The sequence below is a fragment of the Carassius gibelio genome, chromosome B5 (assembly GCF_023724105.1).
Source record: "Carassius gibelio isolate Cgi1373 ecotype wild population from Czech Republic chromosome B5, carGib1.2-hapl.c, whole genome shotgun sequence".
Taxonomy (NCBI): Eukaryota; Metazoa; Chordata; class Actinopteri; order Cypriniformes; family Cyprinidae; genus Carassius; species Carassius gibelio.
The window spans coordinates 23,001,893-23,024,858 of NC_068400.1; the positions used below are offsets into that span (position 1 = coordinate 23,001,893).

At 36.2% G+C, this 22,966-nt stretch overlaps 1 protein-coding gene and 1 pseudogene across 1 annotated transcript; both read left to right on the plus strand.

Annotated features, from left to right (window-relative positions):
• Nucleotides 1–1,609: 1,609 nt before the first annotated feature.
• On the plus strand, nucleotides 1,610–6,286 carry LOC127958176 (15-hydroxyprostaglandin dehydrogenase [NAD(+)]-like; annotated as a pseudogene).
• A 4,967-nt stretch (nucleotides 6,287–11,253) lies between these two features.
• On the plus strand, nucleotides 11,254–22,949 carry pho (phoenix). Its single transcript, XM_052557056.1, has 5 exons — nucleotides 11,254–11,765; nucleotides 14,187–14,472; nucleotides 17,199–17,296; nucleotides 17,377–17,434; nucleotides 17,759–22,949. Exons 1-5 carry the CDS (start codon nucleotides 11,533–11,535, stop codon nucleotides 22,292–22,294), a joined length of 5,211 nt encoding a protein of 1,736 aa, XP_052413016.1. The 5' UTR covers nucleotides 11,254–11,532; the 3' UTR covers nucleotides 22,295–22,949.
• Nucleotides 22,950–22,966: the final 17 nt, after the last annotated feature.

A 22,966-nucleotide genomic window follows, 5' to 3' on the forward strand; every position in this document is an offset into this window, starting at 1 on the left:
TGGAGCTGTTTTAGTTACCAGAGTGATATACTTCTGAATGATGAAAAGTCATATAAGTGTTTTGAGGGTAATAGCAGTGCTATTGGGAATATAATAAATCCATGTGATATCTGTAGCAAATACAGCAATAATAATAATAATAATAATAATAATAATAATAATAATAATAATACATTTAAAAAAATAGCAAAGAGTTTTACATGGAATTAAAGTATATATTTTGATGGATAACCCATTCAGGTGTTGATAATGCAAAAAAAGAAACAAAAATAATAACTTTGAAGCATTAAATCATATAAGGTGTCAAATTCAGTTACTGCAGAGCTGAAGAGTTAAGCTTCGACCCTAATTTAGCACACCTGAACCACTTAATCAAGGTCTTCTGGATTACTAAAAATTTCCAGGCATGTGTTTTGGAGCTCGGCAGGAGAGTGGCCTTCCAAGGACCAGAGGTTGACACATTAAATAATAAATTATGCATTTCATTCAAAAGTCATTATATAAAGATATTTAAAACGTTACAAACAATTTCTGTTTAACAAACAAATGATGTTGAAATTTCCATTCATTTAAGAAAAAATGTATCATGATTTCCACAAGAATATTAAGCAAAAATTATTTTTGTCACAATTGCTGTCTATCTATAGCCCATATAAGATTTGAATAGGCTATTTGAATTCAGTTCAAGTTTATTTGTATAGCGCTTTTCACGATACAAATCGTTGCAAAGCAACTTTACAAAAAATTAAGTTTCTACAATATTTAGTAGTAGCTTATAAGTGTTGATTGTTAGTTCGAAAAAAATCAATTAAAGACGTAATCAAACAGACAATGTTTGAAACACTTTTAACAGCAATTATTATATGATGCAATCACACTTTTAGTAATATTTGTTAGTAATATTTGTTGATTCAGGGTTAACATCATCTGAGGTCCTCTGACTGAGGGGTTGGCATCATCTCTTCTCAGGTGTTCTGGGTTCAGACTGAATCTTGAGTAAATCCTGGTTACCAGAAACAGAGAAACAACTAGAGACATAATTAGCATAGCTGCTGTTCCAAGCAAAATTGATTTGTTCAAAGCTAAAGAATAATAATGTGCATTTGATCAGATAAAACTGCTTGTAGCTGGTTTAGATGTAAATCATGTCAAATAAGCTGTCGAAGACTGTCCTTGGGCACAGAATTCACACTTTGATGGCTAGGAACTAAACTCCACACGCTAAAGACATTAGATCTCTAGGCCTTCATGTTCAAGGAACATTTACAGTCCTAAATATATTCAAGCACATATGTATGTCATACTAAAGTAAATGAAGAATACACAAAATGTTCTACATTTGCATTTTATGATCACCTCAAGACATACTCTATCATACTTTCAAGGCACAAATGCAAATCACATGGAAACCACAAAACAAATGATTAAAATTGCGCTAATATAAGTATGGTTTTTGCTGCATGTGAAGTATCAGTGCTCATCAGTGCTTGAGCTGAACATCTCGGTAGTCGGTGAAGAGGTACAGTAATTCTACGATCAACTTTCACTTACTTTCTAAATGTGATTGGTATTTGGCTGATGTGTTTATTTCACAGGAACTTGACTGAAGATGGATTCAAAGAATAAAGTGGCTGTGGTGACTGGAGGTGCTCAGGGTTTGGGCAGAGCATTTGTCGAAATGCTCCTAAAACAGGGGTCAAATGTAATCTCTCTTCTTGTTTGCTTGCATTTTTTTTTTTTTTTTTTGTCTGGCAATAGAGAAATAACATCCGCAGATTTTCTTTTCTGGAGCTTTTCAGAAAATTGTGGACAGGTTTGGCCACATCGACATTATGTATGTTTATAAATGTCAGTCAACCAGCTTCAGCAACGTTTTACTTATTTTACAGATTAATTTTCATTACAGGTGGCCTTCATTGACATGAATGAACCACTTGGAAAAGAGTTGAGCTTGCCGAAGAATATGGACCTGACAGGGTTGAATTTTATGCTGCGGATGTCTCATCCAAAGAGGAATTTTTAGGTATCTGAAGATTTTTTTTTATTATTATTTGTCTGGCAATAGAGAAATAACATCCGCAGATTTTCTTTTGTGGAGCTTTTCAGAAAATTGTGGACAGGTTTGGCCACATCGACATTATGTACAACAATGCAGGGGTTGTCAATGAAAATGACTGGGAGAAAACCATTGCCAGAAATATGGTATGATTTTAATAATGCATTGATTGAACTGTTCAAATGGCTTTTATAGTCTGGGCTGGTGAGGGGGACATATCTGGCTCTGCAGTACATGAAGCACGATCCTGATGGCAAAGGTGCAATTATCAACATATCATCTACTACAGGTTTGGAACTTAATACACTAATTTAGTCATTAAATAGTAGTTTTGGATATTATATAATATTTATTTAATAATATGCATTTATTTGATTGAAAATACAGCAAAAACAGTAACATTGAAAGATATTGCAACTGAAAATAACTGTTTTCTAGTTGAATATATTTTGAAATGTAATTTATTTCTCTGATGAAAGCTGAATTGTCAGCAGTTATTACTCCAGTCTTCAGTGTCACATGATCTTTTAGAAATCGTTCTAATATAGAGTTTTTTTGCTCAAGGAACTCAAGTGATGTATTAAATTAAAAGCATCGCTGACTGTAATAAAGACATTTATAATGTTACAAAATATGTATATTTTACAAATAAATACTGTTGAATTTGTATTAATTAAATGAAAAAATGCATCATGATATTGTCATGCCCCTGGACGTTTTGTATTCCTGTTTTGTTGTGTTTTTCTTCCCCATGTGCTCCGTGACCTGTGCTACATGTGTCTCATAAGGCAACAAGGCGGCAAGTCAGCTGCCTAGGCTTTCGGACGCAGCTCTAGTTTTCCCTCTCGTTTTTATTAGTCATTTGGTTCCGGTCTCGTCTATACTCTGTGCTTCGTGAGTGTTCCTGTCAGCCTGTGTTACCCTTGTTTGGATCAATAAAGACTGTTAGTTATAACACTCCATCGTCTCTCCATTCCTCGCCTCCTCAGGAGCATTGTGAGCTAATATTAGCAAAATAGCTAATAATAACTGAAATAATTGAGCACCAGATCAGACAATAAGAATCATGTGACACTTGACTGGTTTAAATAGTTCATATGATGCTTTTTTTTTAAAGATCATTATTTTGTGAATTTGGTATAACAGAATATGTTGACATGCTTTGATGTTCAAAAAACGCATTATTTTTCAAATACTGTACAGTATTGTAGGTCCTCTATGCCCGCTTCTCTCAAATGCGTTGTTTTCTACAAAGTCCCTCCTTCCGACAATCCCTGTACTGATTGGCCAACTAAACCAGCGCATTATGATTGGCCGAACACCACTTGTCAGAAATGTAACACTCTTTTCCATAATCGCGATCTTCATCCTTCAAAATATATATAAAGACAGTGTAAGTCCTTAGCTATACCATCATTTCAACTCCGAAAGGGGAACAGAGTCTCACGACAGACACAGTGACGAAGCTCATATGTGTTTGCAGTAAACAAGCCACAGACGGTTAGGACAGCTGACTCCAATGTGTGACCAATGTCTTTCTCTCTCTCGCTCTCTTACAAACACATGCACGAACACACACCTCTCTCTCTCTCTCTCTTACATACACAAACACACACACACAATGTGCAAAACTCAGCATTTGAACATTCAATAGCAAATATTTTAATTAATAACAAAACATACTTACAGTAGCTGATTCAGAAGTACAGTCATCCATAAAATGTGTTGCTGTTCTTTTGTAAGTAATCTTAAAGATTCCTTAATTCATCTACATTCAGAAGGCCAAATAAAGTGCTTCTGCCTAGATACACACAGCATCTCCCTGACGCGGCTGTTTCAACACTAACTGTGGTTACTGAAACCATGCCTTCTCTCTGTGCATGAACATTTGGGCGGCATTACACAAATATTTCCACATAATGATGTAGACAAGTGGGGGCGTGTTTGAATGAGCCATTTTAATAAAGAATAAATATCTCTTTGGATTTGAGACTTTGCCAAGATGGACATAACTTATAATTAAAATAGAAAACAGTTATTTTAAATTGTAACAATATTTCACAATACTCATTTTTTTCTGCAATTAAATTAATATCTATTGTATTTGTGTGTTTGCAAATATGATTAATTTTTAAGCAATATTCTCATTAGTTTTCCATCAGCTGTGACACATAAATCTGCGTGTTTTTGATATTTTATTTTTATTTATTTTTTAATTTTTTACCGTTATAGAGGGCATTTTCCCACTAATCTCATTGATACTTTCATTTCAAATTCTTACATTTGATCTATAAATTCATGTTATTATATAAATGTGATGAAATTAAATCATTTACACTGAAAAATACAACTGCATTAAATAATAATATGAGATTTTTTATATTTTATCACGAAAGCAGTCTGCCTCTGTTAATTTGCAGAGGCTGGTGACCTGCTTCAGATAGGTTCCACTTGCCCCCTCAAAGTGTTTCAAATGATGCTGAGCCTCAAGGCAGCAGTACTGACAGTGATGCAGGGTGAGTCAGGGCTGTGTAACAGCCCTAGCCCTAAATTCCCGTTGGATGGAACGGGGCATTGCCATTGGGATGGCTTGCAAAAGGACAGTTGTCATGACAGACACCTCCAACTGAGGTTGGGGGGCGCTGTGCAAAGGCACACCAACTTTCGGCCACTGATCAAATGCAGAAAAGGAGCTTCCAGATCAGCTGCCTGTAGATGCTTGCAATATGTCGAGCCTGTCAGTTCTTCCTGCCAGTCCTAAAAGGATGCCATGTGCTAATTCGATCAGACAACATGTCTGTGGTGTCCTACATATATCGCCAGGAAGGCCTCTCCTCATAGCGTCTCTTCAGAGCTCGCTGAGGGCAGCACATATACCGGGCAAATTGAACCAAGGAGGGAACATGTTAACAAGGAGCAATTAGTAGTGGATGCTCCAGCTGCAAATGATTCAGAGGATCTGGGAGACCTCTTCGCCTCTAAAGACAACTCTCACTGCCCAGTTTATTTCTTAAAAACCAAGGACGCATTGGCCCAAAATCTGGCCCAACCTCCTTTATGCTTTTCCCTGGAGCACTCTGATCCCACAGGTAATCAGGCGAGTAAGGGAACAGAAACACAAGGTTCCCCTGGTGACCCCCTTTAGCTGAACCAGCTGTGGCTATCAGAGCTAACTCAGCTGTTGTTAGCGGCCTCTTGACGGAATCTCCTTTCTCAAGCAGACAAGAAGATACACAGCACAAACCACTTGCTGTGCAGTTTCACTGAGTGAATGAAAATGGCTTCAGTTCAGGAGAAAAAAGGCTTTTTCCCATATGCTTCTAGCAAGACGCAGTACTCATTCCTGTATCTCAGCGAACCGGGGTCACGTTAAGTAACTGAGTATGTTTCTTAGTGTTGTGTGTTCTGATTTCTCTTGGAGAGGTTGTGTGAGCCTTGCCTCAGCAGTGCATACCATCAAAATATGCATTATATACAGTAGCTATATTCGTTATTTGCTCTAAATGTAATAAAATCTGAATAATGTTTTGGTGTTTACATAGTTATTTTTGGTTACTGATGTTTTAATCATGTTACTTGTCTGGCGTAAATGTTGAGCCTAAACCCCAGACAGCCCCGGCCCAATTTAAACCCTGAGTATACGTTTACTCAACTTTTTTCATATTGGCCACAGGTCTGAGGTATGTGCCAACAGCGCTCATCTACACAGCCATTAAATATGCAGTGGTGGGATTCAGCCGTGCTATTGCGGTATGTTTAGTAATATATAAAGAAAACAAGCTTTTTTTTTAATTTGTAATATAATGACAGCAATAACTCACATGAACTTAAAGCCTTGATAGATAACGAGGAGTACATCTCTTGCTAACAATAAAGCAGATTTGATTGATTTTGTATGTTTAACAGGCTGTTGCTATGAAGTCCAACCTTGGGTTGAGGATCAACATTCTCTGTCCAGGTGTGATGAACACTAACCTGCTGTCCTCTTCTAATACAGAGGACTGTTTTGGACAGTTTTCACAACTAGAGGAACTAAAGGAGACGGTTCTGGAGAGAAATGAGTTTGCTGTGAAAGCTACTTCACAGTGTCATTGCTTTATTTATAGGCCTGAGGATGTTGCCATGGCCTCCCTTCCTCTTGTGATAGATGAAAGCAAGAATGGAAAAATTCTGAAGATCGATGCTGATGGTATGGAGTTCATATCCCTTCCTGAAATACCAGCCATGTGAAAGCAGCCAATCAGCTTTTTTCCCTGCCACAGCCATAACTTTCAGAACTGATTCCTAATGTCAGATTAGAATTGAAATTTTTAAGGCTTTGCTCCTATAATTTTGTGTGGTTGAAAATGTACTAATCTTCCTCAGATCTAGTTGGCAGTAGACAATAAGTTAACTTGATGCAGGGCTAATATTAAGTCTTGATTAAATAAACAGTCACGTGAAAGGTATCTTTATATTATTCTTTGGCTTTGCATGTGAATGTTACAATGAATACTAAACACACTATATATTTAAAATGTTAAAATGTTTAATTATAATTGCTGTTAGTATTACAAAGAGTGCCAAATACGTATTTGTTTATTCAAATATGTGTTTGCCTTTGTAAAATATGGGACATGTCATTTTCACAAGTCAGATTCCGTATTTTAAGGGACAGGTGGCAACCCTACCCATGGCTGTGTGTACATACATTTTGCGTCATAAAAAAAACTTTTAAGACGCAATTGCATTAAACCTTACACTGAGTTAAGGACTTTGGTTACACACAGCCCGCATGCGCGAGCAGTCTTCATAAACAAAGCATGCGTCAGCTTTTGAAATTGAAAGCAGCCTTCTGTTAGTGAGGTTCATATTTGAAATATATAAGTCCACTGCATTCCAAACCACATAGTTTATGACTTCGTAGAGCATTTGTAAGGAAAATACAGACGGGCATTCAGATTTATTTTGGCTATAAAAACGCAGTGCACTGTCATAGACATACAAATTCACATGCGTCCAGAGGTGCAAATCATCCTCCATGATTTTTGAATTCGGTTAAAGCAACCGTATGAAAATATTATACAAAAAATGGGGGGCAGAGGAAAGAGAAAAACGAAAATGTTAGGGGAGAGCAGGGGCAAAAGTACCATTTTTCAGAAAAACAACATTTTAAAAGATCGTGTTGTAGACAGAGATATATTTCTGCTGTGGCCAGTAACTCAGAAATGTGGTCTATTAATACCAGGTGGTATTTTGTAGAAATGCAGAAAGACTTAAAGATAATTTCACTTTGAACATAAGTTGCACATTGTTACTTTCGACCCCATCGGTTGGTACGAAAGTAACACTACAATATAAGCTAGATTTTTTGCTGTTACTCTTATTTTTCTTAAGTATACCTGATTGTGACCTTGTTAATATGTAACTGCAAACATATTTTGTCCTTTATCTTTGCAAAAAAAATATTAAATTACATCTTCATATTTTCATTTTAAATTTAAGTTTCATCAGATGTCTCAAAACCTGACTGTATTTTTTTATATTCAATTTCAATGTATTTTTATTTAAAAAAAATAATAATTCAACAGAATGCAATACAAATAATTCAACAATTTACAATATAAAAATGTATTTACATTAGCATAATAAAAAAACTCTAAACATAATGTAACAGTAGGCCTATTTATGTTTCCATCCAGTTGTTTTTATGCATAAATTGAAAATGTGCATTAAAACATCTGGAAACCCTGCAAATTCAGGTGGAGGTGTAAAGGCTAAGATATGGCTAAAACCTAAATATAAATGTGATGTAACATCTGCCCAGAGAGTGATGTTCCTCTTGTCCAGAAACGCCCTCTCAAAAACATTTGGATAAAACCAGACCTCTCTCTGTCTTTCTGACCCTTACTCAGACTCATGTTTTTTAGTATAATATGACATAAACATTTGTAAGAAATTATGCAATATGCAAAAAGTCACAATATGGCATGCACTGGAACAAAATAAATACATTTTGTCACTGTAGCGGGACAAAAGTAACAATTGTTACTTTCGTCCCAACAGGACGACAGTTTATACTAAAAAAATCTGAAAATGCAAACTTTAGGATGTGTTAAAACACTAAATAACCTGTAGATCGATCATTACTGTGACACATGAAACAAGAAAAACAACACGACTAATAAAAAAAAAATACCGCTTCAATAATTTACTTTTTGTAATAGAAAACAGTTTTATGGACCTAACTTTGGGAAACGATGAGGAAATCACGTGATATTTCTCAGCTCCGTCAAGGATTGCATGCTGAATATGCTGTCATAGCTGGGAATGCAAATGCAGAAAGAGGCTCAGAGAAAATCGATTTGTTACTTTCCTCCCACGTTACTTTCGACCCCGCTCTCCCCTTATTGTGAAAGTTTTCACAGTGTGAATCTACAATTTTCATAGTCATGAAAATAAAGAAAACTCTTTGAATGAGAAGGTGTGTCCAAACATTTGGTCTGTACTGTATGTATATACTATAAAACACTCCCCAGAAAGAAGGGCACTTTCTCTTGAGGAAGAAAAAGGGCAGGTGCTCAAGCCCCCTTTGATGTTTCTGTGTGCATGTGCCTGACGGAACATGTCTCTTGGGAAGTCAAGACATACACAGTATGCATATGATAAGCATTTTGCTAAATTTAATATTCATGAACAACGCACATTTTCGGAAACTTTATAGTTTTAATAATAACACTACATTAATCTCTCTCTCTATCTCACACATACACACACAAAATAAAGTAAAGACATGAAAAAGGCAAATACAACTTGCAAAGATTTATTAAATGTTAAAATGTTATTTATTAAAAGAGCAAAAAAACTGTGATTTTTTTCAGAGACTTTCAAGATATTTTGTGTACTGCTTCCATGGTATGTTATATATTATATTATATTATATTATATTATATTATATTATATAATACCTTCAATACCTCGACTTAGGTGCCCTTGAGCAAGGCATCGAACCCCCAACTGCTCCCCGGGCGCCGCAGCATAAATGGCTGCCCACTGCTCCGGGTGTGTGCTCACAGTGTGTGTGTGTGTGTGATCACTGCTCTGTGTGTGTGCATTTCGGATGGGTTAAATGCAGAGCACAAATTCTGAGTATGGGTCACCATACTTGGCTGAATGTCACTTCACTTCATTGTGTCAACACCCACAAAATAATGTGTTTGATTAGAGATATGCCATAAAGGTTTGTACTCCTTGAATTGTATTTAAAAAATAAAGAAAGAAAAAGCCTCAGTGGAATCATCTGATTAAACACTTTTAGATTTTGAATTTTAGACGGATGATGTGCAAATGCACGCTACCAAACACTAGCTGACGTATTTCCTGGGCAAGTGGGAAGAACTGAATGTTGCGTACCAGACAGGATTGTGTGAGGAATGTTGAGAAGAGGAATCTGTGGAGCATGTAATCATGACACAAAGCACAGAGGCAGCCATGTTGCCAACTTAGCAATTTTGTAGCTAGATTTAGTGACTTCCCCACCCTTTTTAAAACATTTAAAAAGTTTATGAACAAATATATCAACTTCTTGGACGAACCTTATCTAAGTTCTCATCTTTACCACTGATCTATGTTCCTCTTTATATAGGTCTGTGAATTTGCCATTATGATGTCATCTAGTGACATTTAACTACCAGTTTTGGCTACTCTAAAACCAGCTGGCAACACTGAGAGGAAGGCAATGAAGAATAAGCTGACAGATAGACATAGGGTAAGCATAAATAAGACACAGAGCAGTTTTTTTCAACTGCTTACACACATTTTCCAAAGTTTTCCTCTTTTTTTTTTAAAACTTAACACACAAATTCAAGAATTGCACACACAAGATGCAAAATGTCTCACATCTCTTTCAAAATGAAACACCACAGTCAATATATCAGAAACATATTTCAAAAGCAAACATTTGTCTGGCGTTGTAAACACCTTTACCATAATGTTATATTTTTGATTATGTCATATACACACTGTTATTCAAAACCTAAAGCTCTTCTTTTAAAAGCTCACATATACACGATTGAATGTAATTGGGAGAGAGCTGAAACCAAAATTGAAAATTGAAACCAAACTTTATTTTTTTGCTCTATGTTGTTGTAAATGTAGTATTAGTGTACACAGTTTGAAAAAACAAAACAAAAAAAAAATATGTAGTGTTGTAGCATGTAGTGTAAAACCATGTGGAGATGGTTGGGTGTATCTAGGCTCCATCTCTCCTCCGGGCTGGGTCAGGCCAACATACGTCATCCACGTCACATGCTAGATTCTCCCTTGATACCTTACCAAACTGTGACCAATGCAATGCACTGTAGTACAGTGAATGAATGCAAGGGTACTACAGTAAAATATATTTATTATAGTATAGGCCTATTGTTTGTTATGGTAAGAAAGCCATTTTGTGTACATTAGAACATGTGTACATTACATTAGATTGTTACATACTGGTTCTCATTTCTAAAGGTTTGAATTATACCCGCCACAGGTAAATTACTCAAATTAGGCTGGACTCTCAGTCCTGCCTCTCTCATTGTTAAACCATGGTTTATCACATGATCGACTACTCTAGCCCTAATCTCATTCGAGACCACTCTTCTTGTTCCTTGTCCTCCTCCATTTCTGACTCATCCTCTTCCTCCCCTTGCTCCCCTTCCAACTCCTCTTAGTCAAACTCATCCTCTGGCTCTCCCTCCAACTCCTCTTACTCTGTTTGCATCCATTGTCCAAAAGCTATTACTTGACCTTTGGCCTATTTATAGGCCACTACTAAAGTTATGGTTGGTTGTTGTTAATTAAAGCAACAAGTGTTTGCACATGTGAGGAGTTAGTGAGAGGCACTGATGAATTAGTGTGGCATTTTGATTTGTTGTGTTTATAAAAGGAAATCAAGAAACTTCCTGTCAGATTTTTGTGAGTTGCATGGAAAATTGTGTGTTGTGTTTTGCAAAAAGTGTTTAACGAAATTAAAAACTAAGTAAAAGGCCAAAAAATTGTGTATGGTTTTGCAGATTTAATGTGTGGTTCTGGTGTTTGAGTGTCAGGTTTTAGAAATTGTGTGACAAGTAATAATTTTGTGTCTAAGCAGTTGAAAAAAACTGTAACATCTGATTCACAATCCGGAGCAGAAGGGGGCGGTAATGCACCAATAAGCTGGATCCCAACCCCCCTCTTAAATTGAAAGAAGAAGAAGACGACTGGCGAACCGAATGGCGCCCGCTAAATGAAAACAGAATCGCACAACACGTGGATATGTTTAGCATATAGACAACGTTTTCTATTTTTTTAATTTAATTTTTTCCAGTTCTTTTGTGTTCGTGCGTAATCTGCTGCAGATATTTCCGGTATTTCAAAAGCACCCGTCAAGGCTGCGCGAATCATTGATATTCGACATCACGCAAGTCTCCCGTGGTAGGAATACATGATAATTTACCAGATCAGTGGATTCAAGTATGGCTCTCGGTAGCGAAGACGACACAACCCAGCTTGCGTCGCCGAGCACGCGGGAGAATGCGCCGGTTGTGGCGCACGTCGGCGATCTGATCGACATTGATCCGCACTCGGAGCTCATCTTCGAAACTCCGCCGCCTGATGTTGTTGACTCTATCAACGAGTGTTTTGAGCAGTTCACCAGCACCGTGGAGAAAAGAAGTGATGCTACACCCCACAACCTTTCCTCGGACAGGTAAAACAAGACTTGTATTGGAAACTAGACGTGCGTTTGTGTTGCTTCTATTAATCTTTAAATATTTTTCTTCTATAACGTCGTAGACTAGACCATGTTCCGTACACTTTTCGCTATTCACCGGACGCCAGCGACCACTCCTCTGTTGTCGAAAGACAGAATAACAAGTTAGGAGAAACCTATTTTACAGGACACTTTGATGTCCTTAGGACCAATAGTTTTTGAGAAAAGTGGGGGAATGTACCTCCTCAGTGAGAGGCTAAACATGCAATTTAACAATTTAACCTAAGTTCATGTTAATAAATTAATTTTCCTCTTTGTGAAATTACACTGTAACGGGGACACCTTAAAGTTAGAAATAAAATTGTCCTTAAAATAATTAATAATTGATGTTTTAATAGTATTTTTAAAATAAATAATATTAATATATGATAAATATTATTGAGGTATTCAGAAGTAAAATCATATAATGCAACATCTGGAAGTGGTGCGTGGTATAATTGCTAAACAGACTTTATTTGAGTGAACACTTTAGTATTTTTATTGACTTTATCATGATGATTTGAGTGATCTGTTAGGTTTATTCAAAAATAATATAGTGTCTATAAATATGGCATTAGATTCGAGCCTAGGACATCATGTAATTTATAAACAACTAATAGCCAAGTCTAAATGTAACTGAATCCAATTTGAAGATAGGTCTTAGGTCTGGTGTGATGTAGTCAGATTATTTGTTCCGGTCATGTCTGGTCAGACGAAGCTAATGGTCTTTTTGGGAACATCATTGAGTAACCTCACTGATGTAACACCCTGCTAGTGATAAAAACATGAACAACTGGATACAAAACATATTCTTGTCAAATTTCTAAGACACCAGAGTGTGTTTAGTTGTTACTTCAGAACTACTGAAACTCCAGAATCACACCAAGTAATTAAGTCATGATTAGAGGTGTGCGAAATTTATGGAAAATAATATCTCAATATTTTCTGGGATTTTATTAAAAATTATAATTAGACTATATTTTGCTGAGTGTATTATTGTGCTGGTATCTTAAGGGCTGCCATGGACAGCTGACTCCTTAAGTTTTTTATATTCTTCATATTCTGTGTGGTGGTCAGTTCATTAATTAATCATCAAAATTAATCTTTTCCGATAAGTTTAAATAGATTTACATTTTATGGGCATGTTTACATTTATAAAGCAATTTTTTTTCTAAAGAAAATCTTATATTTAAAAATTGAATACTGTTATTTGAATTTATTTAAATAATACAAATAAACTTTAAATGTGAAATGAAAATGCCAGTTGGTGGCAGCAATTCACTGTTAATAAGTGATTCATTGCGATTGAACTGAATCATTAAATGGTTGATTCATTCAGGAACCAATTTGACTTTTTTTTGTCAAAATAACTCACAAAAAGGAAATATAAGTGTCTCCTTGTTTATTGAACAGCTGTAAAAAAACTTTTTTAATCCTGGTAATTTTTGGAAAGAGAGCAACACTCTTGGTTTAAATTTGATTAACTATGTGAAGTGGTATAAATATATAAATTTTCTGATCACATGTTTTGAATTTGTGATCATTCTAAATGTATTTTAATAGATTGAGTCATGCAGTGAAAGAACTCTCTAAATGTGCACCTCGCTCTAAATTTAGTCTCTAGACTTCAAGTAATTTGTGTTTTTGGTTTTTGCTAAATAATCAACAATGTCAAATTGCACATTGTTAAACCAACAATTACAGTATTATCTCAGAGAATATATCACACACTCCTGCAGTTTTTAATAAATTTTAATAAACTCCATTTCGAGTTTCAACAGCTGCTTATGAACACCATTTATAGCACCACTTCAAGCTAAGCTTGAATTCTCCGGCCTCACAATTTTATTTTTATTTTTAAGCGATTCACAAAAAATCCATTCCTTTTCTTGTCCATTTGAGAGTTTGGTGTGTAGGTTATGATGCAGTTAGATTATGGTCTGATGCAGTCCGAAACCAGACTGAAAATTATCCAAGTATACATTAGTTTGACATTTTAAAATGATTGTTTCTCATGTGCTACAATACAAAGTGTTTTTTTTTTGTTGTTGATTGTTTTAATAGGAACATTAACATAATTTGAAATTATTGTAATTTTTGGAATTTCAATGTTTTATCTTTTGGGAGAAGATAAATTAAAATAAACCTTGCAGTTGAGTTGATTTTTTTTTTTTTTTGCTCATATGAGTGCAACTTTTCAAACGAAATTTTTGAACAGAATAATCAGTTGTTTGTTTCATCTTTGTGTAGCCATAGCAAAAATCATCTAATAATGTTTTGAGATTCCAAAGACCACAAATATGATTCATTTTACTGAAGTCTTTCACCTGAACATGTTTTCTCATGCACTGCATCACATCTCTACATTCCCCTGTACAGTGACTCTGGTGAAAGCTTGTTTATAACACAGTCTAGGACTAAAGCAGTCCGAACTGAAAGACGACTTCGATCATCTAAGAGACCAGAGTCCGTCTCTGATGATTCTGGTAATGGGAGAGAGAATGAAGACACTGAACATGAGAGGGGAAGTGGAGATCAACGTGTGGAGTGCCCAAAGAGAAGAAAGAGTTTAATCTATCTTCCTCCTCGAAGAATTACCTTTCCATTTCTGTTGAAATCACTCAGACGACAGAACCTGTCCTCAAAAAAGAGCCAGATTCTAGAGGTAGGGTTTATGTTATTAATTTCTCTTATGTCCTTTTATAATTATTTTATATGAAATATATATAAATTAAAAAGCGCATGAATAGTAAGTCCTGTCACTGGTACTGTATTTTCCAGACTAGAAGTCATACTTTTTTTCATAGTTTGGCTGGTCCTGTGACTTATAGTCAGGTGCGACTTATTTATCGGAATTAATTTGACATGAACCAAGAGAAAACATTACCGCCTCCAGCCGCGAGAGGGCGCTCTGTGCTGCTCAGTGCTACTGTAATCTACACTGAAATCATAGAGCACCTTCTCGCGTTTTCTCTTGGTTCTAAATAAATGCAACTTATACTCAGGTGCGACTTATTGTCCGAAAAATACGGTAGTTGTGAACTTGTGATCATAGATATACAGTGTGGTGGCCAGAATTATTAGAACACTGGTATATTCACCAGCTAAAAATGGTTTTAAGTCTGTTATTTCTATCTTTTGCTGTAGTGTTTCACAGTTCCAGACAGACTGGATGAAGATGAGATCAGACCTCTGTGTAGGGCACTGGCTGTTGCCAGACTCCTTGTGCAAACAAGAATTATTACAATTGATGGCAAAATGAATCTTTGGAAATAGATAGAAATAACTGATTCAAAACCATTTTAATATATTTGGCCACCACTGTACATGGATGCCTCATTAGAAATGAGAAATAGTCAAAGCCAGCACGTGTATAATTATGATTGGAGATGCACAGTCGAATTTTGTCACATGTTCAAATGTATGAATATTAGAGCCAGACTGATATGAGTTTTTGGGGCCTATACCGATATTAGGAGTTAAAAAAGTGATATCAATATTGATATCGAACAAAATTCTTTGTGTATATTATAGTGCAGTACCAGTCAAATGTTTGGACACTTTCCCATTCGTGTGTCCAAACATTTGACTGGTACTATATATAGAATACAGTATACACATATAAACAGAAGATATATACATCAACACATTTTTTGCAATTATCAGTCAAATGTGGTGATCAAACACTTATAATGACATGACAGATATATGCAATGGAGGCAGGGCATTTCATAATTTAACAATAAACTTTTATTATCTAGAATGAGCCTGACATCAGTGCACTGAAAAGTAAAGTTGAAGTTTCAGTTCCATTCAACTTTATTTTATTGAAGTTTATTTCACTTCGGAACATTCATTCACGGATTTGCATTCGTTTGTCTTCACACACAGACAGAATTTACTAAAAAAGTGTGACATAATATACCTCTGTAAATAAATACAATATGAATTCACATCTCGACCACTTTAATGCCCTTTGGATGTAATGTGTACGTTCCCATGGAACTGGAATCATGGCGGAATTTCATGTGAAGTCCACTTCGCAGGACACTTACCAGCCTTCTGTGAACACCTTGGCAATCTAATCACCATTGGCAAGTAAATTAGTTTACTTGCCAGACTTGCCAGAGATATATATATATAGAGAGAGAGAGAGCGAGATATATATATATATATATAGAGAGAGAGATATATATATATATATATAGAGAGAGAGAGATATATATATATATATATATATATATATATATATATATATATATATATATATATGAGATGGATAGGTAGGATATCAGTACATTCATTCTTACCACTGAAGTGTAACGTTACAGTTTGTGCAGTGGGACCTTCTTTTGATCCATTAGTAAAAAAACTTCTCGCTTAACATCATGTTCTCTTTTAGTTAGGCATTTTTAATCCTCCTGAAATCATATTTACACTCATATACATTTTGAATGACGATTAATTTTTCAATTCTGCGTGTATGTGACTCTCTGTGGAAGACAGGTGTAAGCACGTGCAGATCAGAGGCGGGCAGTAAATGAATATTAAACAAACCCATAAATGTTTTATGTCTGTTATCACTCAACGCATAACCCTGTCTTAATATTATAATTAAAATCGCGTTTTGACTGATCTAATTTCTGTATTTGAATAAATGCTGGATTAAATTTCAGGGCTCTGTAAAGGAATGTTGGGAGAATGTTCTGTGACTAGTTTAGCTGTGACTAGCTAAACTAATACAATATCATTAGGGTCATTCCCTGTCAACTCAACCAGAGGTAGTGGTGTTCGATGGCTGTGCTGATTTAAATCTAGCTGTTCTTTTGCGTTTGTGTCGCAAGTTCAGTGACGCAGATAGTGAAGATTCTCTCCGGCCAATCAGTGACGAGCAGAGTTTACACGTCATGTTGTGGTAACAGTACGGTTCGCTTGGAACCTCAACCGAGGTGGTACTAAAAAAAAGTACCAGGTACTGTACCCAGTGGAAAACCCCCCAAAAGTGAACGTTCCAAGCCGTACTGTGCAGTGGAAAAGCTCCATAATTGTACTAAAATAAAGTGTATTTTACCGCACTTTTTTCACAAGAGGACAAAATTGTTAGCTTACACAAAAGCTAACATAGTTTAAAAACCTCTAATATTGAGTTAACACATTTAAAAGCATAACCACATTGTCATCTGAGAAAGATTATCCCATTTATTCAGGAAATTAAATCTCTTTGGCATTTTGGCAGAGTCATTGATTTTTACTGTGAGTGACATACGTTGAATGTTCAAAGATGCCAGACTTGTGGACGGGTCTGGAGTGGTCAAATGTGGCATCTACATTCCTGTGCTATAACATGTTGTTAAATTATGCATGTGTATAAATTTTTTTTACTTTTTTTAGAACTCAGAAATGGGAGGGTTCTTAAAATGCATAAGGAAAATTGAGGAGGGTTGTGTGAACACAGGAAGAGCAATCAGTCCATCTTTACTGGAGTCTGAGTAAGTTCTAATCACAAACAAAACAAAAAAATAATTTTAAACGGAATATAATAGTTTTTCATGATGAATAAACTTTTCAGACTAAGCGACAACTCTGAGGGGGACGACCACAACAGTGATCATGAAGTCACAAAAGTGGTATGTAATTACTATGGACTTACATAGTACAAAATATGCTTAAGTTTTATATTTATTTGTCATTTTCTATATATATAAATATAGTCACTGTAACATCTATCTACATTCATGTTGAAGATATTGTATTAAGTAGTGTAAGATTTGAATTTTTGACAGTACAGTACTAATATTATTTTGGTGTTTTTTTTTTTTTTTTAATAAAGAAATAAATACTTTCATAATACTAAGAAATGTTTCTTGAGCAGCAAATTAGCATATTAGTATTATTTCGGAAGAATCATGTCATGCTTACGTAATATATTGATTGATTGATTTATTTTCCAGGATCGATCCATTTTTGTTCCAAGTTACTTTAAAGGAAACAAACAAAAATGGCTTCCACAATCCTTCTTGGAGATGAGGATCCAGGATTTAGTTTCAGATGACAGCGAAGAGCAGCTAGTGAACACCAAAGGAAAAGAGAAGAAAAGAAAAACTAAATCTACAGAGAAAAACAAGGCTAGTGCTTCTTTTAAAAAACAATCAGACAGTAAACTCAAAGCTCCCAAAAGCAGAGCTACAGTCAGGACATCATCAGAATCGTCTGATGACTCTCTCTTTATGGAGCAGCAAAAACAACATGAGACGCATGAGGTTCTAGCTTCATGTTCAGATGCTGAACACTCAGATTCTGCCCATTGCAGGCATAGACTTATCAAGCAGACTGTCCAGTGTGCCGAAAACTTGGATGGAGATCATTTAGTGGTAATTGAAGAGACACAGAGGAACTTGATAGAGGCAGTTACAGAAGCAATAGTTCACATTGAACATGATGATAATGCAGGTTCTCCATCTCAAGCTGATGACATCATTGGACTGGAAAACACTGTGTCAGACTTGCAATCAGAAAACACAACAGAAAATTTGGAAAAAATTAATTCACCTGTCCTTTCAGAAAGCTTGTTTACCATTAAAGAGAAAAAGAAGAAAAAGCACAAATTAAAGGAACAAGAGGAAGCCGAGTCTGGTGCAGATACTCATAGTGCAGACAATGTTCAATCAGTTGAGATGGATCAGTTCAGTGAGTCACAAACAACTGAGATGCCACCTAAAAGAACAAAAAAGAAGAGAAAAGACAAAGAGTGGACAAAGACAGCAAATGTAGAGGACAATAATGGTCCAGACATCCTGCCAAATGAAACTTGTGAAGCTCCTGAGACCGAACAACCTCAGCACATACAGACATCAGAGGAAATCACAGAATTCAAATCAGTGAGAAAGAAGAAGAAGAAAAAGAATGGCAGTGATTCTGCTCTGGATGTATATTCAGTGTCTCAGTTTGATAATGTCACTGATAGATCAACTAGTTTAAAGACTGTTGCAGAAAGACCAAGAGATGTTGTTGATCATACAGAAACTGAATTAAACGATGCTGAACACTCAGATTCTGTCCAGTGTGCTGAGAACTCTCATTTAGATCATTTTTCTGTAATTGAAGCCAGACAGAGAAACTCTGTGGAGGCAGTAACAGAACCAGCAGTGGATCATGAGGATGACCGGATGTCAGACATTAACCTGCTCAACAAAAGCAATTCTTTGTTGCCACCCCAAGGGGGAGACATTTCTATTCAGGATGATATTCAACAGAGTGACAGTGACTTTGGCTCAGAGGATTTATTCCGGCCATTGAACAGTCATAAAGCGGCATCTGTTACGGCGAGCATGGAGGAGAGCGATCAAGACAGTGATGTGACTCAAATAGAGACAGAAGGAAAGCCTGGGTCCATATTTGGACCTGGAACACCAAGATGGTGTGATGGTGGCCTCCATGCACATGAGGACAACGACAGCGATGAAACTCAAATAGAGACTGAGGGAAAATCTGTGTCCGTGTTTGTGCCAGGAACACCAAACAAGCAGTTTACAACTCAAGACAGGAACAGTACCAAACACCCAGAATCCCAAAAGACAGACCAGATTCCTCTTGGCCTAAATGCTGAAAAGAGACAAACAGTGTTGAGATCTCATAAGGATTCTGATGTTACAGAGGAGACCATGAATGTCCAACCATCATCTAAACATTTACCACTAGCTGATGAACCATTAAAAAAAGGTTACTCATTTTCACCCAAGCGCCTCAACTTGAGTAAACGAAGGGCAGAGATGGAGGAGATGGAAACAGATCCTCAGGAAACTCCTTTGTTTAAAAATGATGGACTGAGCTTTATTAAAAAAAAAAGAAAGAAAACGGATAAATTGGGTGCCATTAATTTCACACAATGTGATACAAATGTAGATTTAAGCTCTGACTCTCCGGCTGGAGTTGAAACAACACCCAGAGAGAACGAGAAATCAGATGAAGTGGAAAATAGAGTAACGATATATGAAGAGCAAAGGGAAGCATCAGTTTTGCATTTGGAGGAGACATCAGAGATCTTGGAGGAAAGCGTTTTATCTACGGTGGCAGATAACAGTGTTATCACAAAGGTTAAGAGGAAAAAGAAGAAAAAGTACAAATTAAAAGAACATGAGGATGTAGAGCCAAGTGTAGAAAATCAGTCGGTTGAGACGATTCAGTTCAGTGACTCACAAACTGCTGAACTGACATACAAAATAACTAAAAAGAAGAAGAGAAAATATGTCGAGGAGAACAGTGCTACAGACATCCCATCAAATGAAACTTTTGACTCCGATAGACCAGCAGAGTTGAGAGGAAATGATCAATCCAGTGAAGTTCCAGAGATGAATCAACCTGAGCATATACAGACATCAGAGGAAATCACAGGATGTCCACTGCCTAATGTAACTACACTCAAATCAGTAAAAAAGAAGAAAAAGAAGAAAAGAGTTGAGACTGAAGAACCAGAATATGAATCTGTTGAACTGGATGTGAACTCTATGTCTCAGTTTGATTATGTTGTTGGTGTGGTTGAACAACAGGTCATTAAAGGAAGGCCAAGCGATGACAACACCGCTGAACATTTAGAAGGTAATACAGCACATATCTTAACGGTTGCCAAACACAAAAAGAAAAGTCAGAATGCAAGTTCTTTGTCTCAAAGTGATGACATTATTGGACTAGAAAAACTAGCATCAGGCTCGCAGTCAGAAAGAGCAGAAGAGCTCTTGGAAAAGAAAACAAAGAAAAAGCAGAAGTTAAAGGAGCAAAAAAATGCAGATATTGGGGGAAATGTGCAGTTGTTTCAACAAAGTGATTCATCAACTACGGATTTGCTATCCAGAAAAACAAAGAAGAAGAGAGCAAACAAAGACAGGGAAAGAACAACAGATCGCTCAGCAAATGAAATTTTGGACCACATGGATGACAGACCTTCAGAAATGAAAGGAAATAATGTGATTCAGTCCATTGAGGCCACTGAGACCAATCAATTTGAGCATTTACAGACAACAGAGGAAATGACAAGATGCTCTTCACCCAATGTAACTAAATTAAGCTCAGGGAAGAAAAAGAAGAAAAAAGTGAGAAGTGAGAAACAACATGAATCTGTTGATGCCAATCTGGATGGGTCTCAGCTAGATGTCGTCTCTGGGCTGATAGCACAGAAGATGATTGAAAGAAGGCCGAGCGATGGCAGTGCAGTGGAACATTTGGAAGGTAATGCAGCACATATGTCAAAGGTGGCCAAACGCAAAAAGAAAAGTCAGAATGCTAGCTCTCAGTGTCAAGTTGATGATATCATTGGACTGGAAAACACAACAGAAAATTTGGAAAAAATTAATTCACCTGTCCTTTCAGAAAGCTTGTTTACCATTAAAGAGAAAAAGAAGAAAAAGCACAAATTAAAGGAACAAGAGGAAGCCGAGTCTGGTGCAGATACTCATAGTGCAGACAATGTTCAATCAGTTGAGATGGATCAGTTCAGTGAGTCACAAACAACAGAGATGCCACCTAAAAGAACAAAAAAGAAGAGAAAAGACAAAGAGAGGACAAAGACCGCAAACGTAGAGGACAATAATGGTCCAGACATCCTGCCAAATGAAACTTGTGAAGCTCCTGAGACCGAACAACCTCAGCACATCCAGACATCAGAGGAAATCACAGAATTCAAATCAGTGAGAAAGAAGAAGAAGAATGGCAGTGATTCTGCTCTGGATGTAAATTCAGTGTCTCAGTTTGATAATGTTCCTGATAGATCAACTACTCAAGAGACTGTTGAAGAAAGACCAATTGATGTTCTTGAAAATACAGAAGCTGAATTAAATTATACTAAACACAAAAAGAATAGGAAACAGTCAAGTTTCTCTATTAATAACAGTTCTGAGTTCAGCTCTTCTGATGCACAAATGCAGGAAACGGTCGCACCTGAGAGGAAGAGGAAGAAAAAAAGAAACTCTGAACACATCACAAATGTAGGTGGTGAACTGACTTTGGAAAGTTCTGATCGTACAGTGCCATTTGAAAAGTCTCCGAGCCCAATGTTGACGACTTCTGAAGCAATTACAAACAAATCCAAGAGAAAGAAAAACAAGGAAATGAATGAAAGCATAAATTACATACCAGATAATAGAAATGCAGAACTAGAAACCATACAAACAATGAGGACTGACTCAGTCATACAACACACCAATGCAGAAAGACAGTCCAACGTTGGTAACTCGCTGGAAAATTCTGCAGATATTAGAAAGGAAAAAAAGAAGAGGAAGAAGAATACTGAAAATAATATCATGGAAAGTTCCATGTCTCAGAACACTGACTCAGCTGCAGCAGTCAATGGAGATGACGCACCCAAAAGACCTGAAAAACAGATGCAAAGGTGTCATGACCGAGCAGGATCTGGGGCAAGAGAATCATCTGTGTTGCACAAAAGCAAGAAAAAGAGGAAAATAAGGGAGGAAAGTTTATCTGTACTTGATAGCTAAAACTCTTCAGTGCACAATAGAAAGGTGTGGGCAGAAGATGATGATGGTATATTAGTTACACAGAATAATAAGGGAAGGAGGAAAATGAAAATGAAAAAGTAATTATGCAGTGGCAGATAGTTTTAGAGCTCAGTTAAACCGTTTCAAAAGAAAAATAAGCTTGAACTCTTGGGATTTTGAGACGAGCTATTTACAGTGTTTTCTGTTCCTGATAAATGGCCAAGAAAAATGTGAAAGCAAAGAGGTTTACAGATTAATATAAACACAATGTCTAAATCTTTTATTAAATCATTGTTTAATTTATCTTTCATGAAACACACAAACACCTGTACATTATTATCAATACTTGTTTTGCAGATGTGAAGATGATCAACATTCTGATGACAGTTGGTTTATTTTTAATAAAACGTTTTCATTTGATTTATTAAATCATTGTACAGCCAAATTAGACGATCTCTTCTAGAGCACTGTATCATTTTTATTATCAGAAACGGTATTTTATACAAAAGCAGTGTGTTTGTGTTTGGTCAATATAATAAAGACTTATTTTATACACTGAATCAGTCAACCCATTTATAGTATTTGTATTATGGACACTTTGTTACACTGCTTCAGAGAAATAAAATATAACTGGTTTTGCCGTGTGATAAACATCTTTACTGACTTGATTTT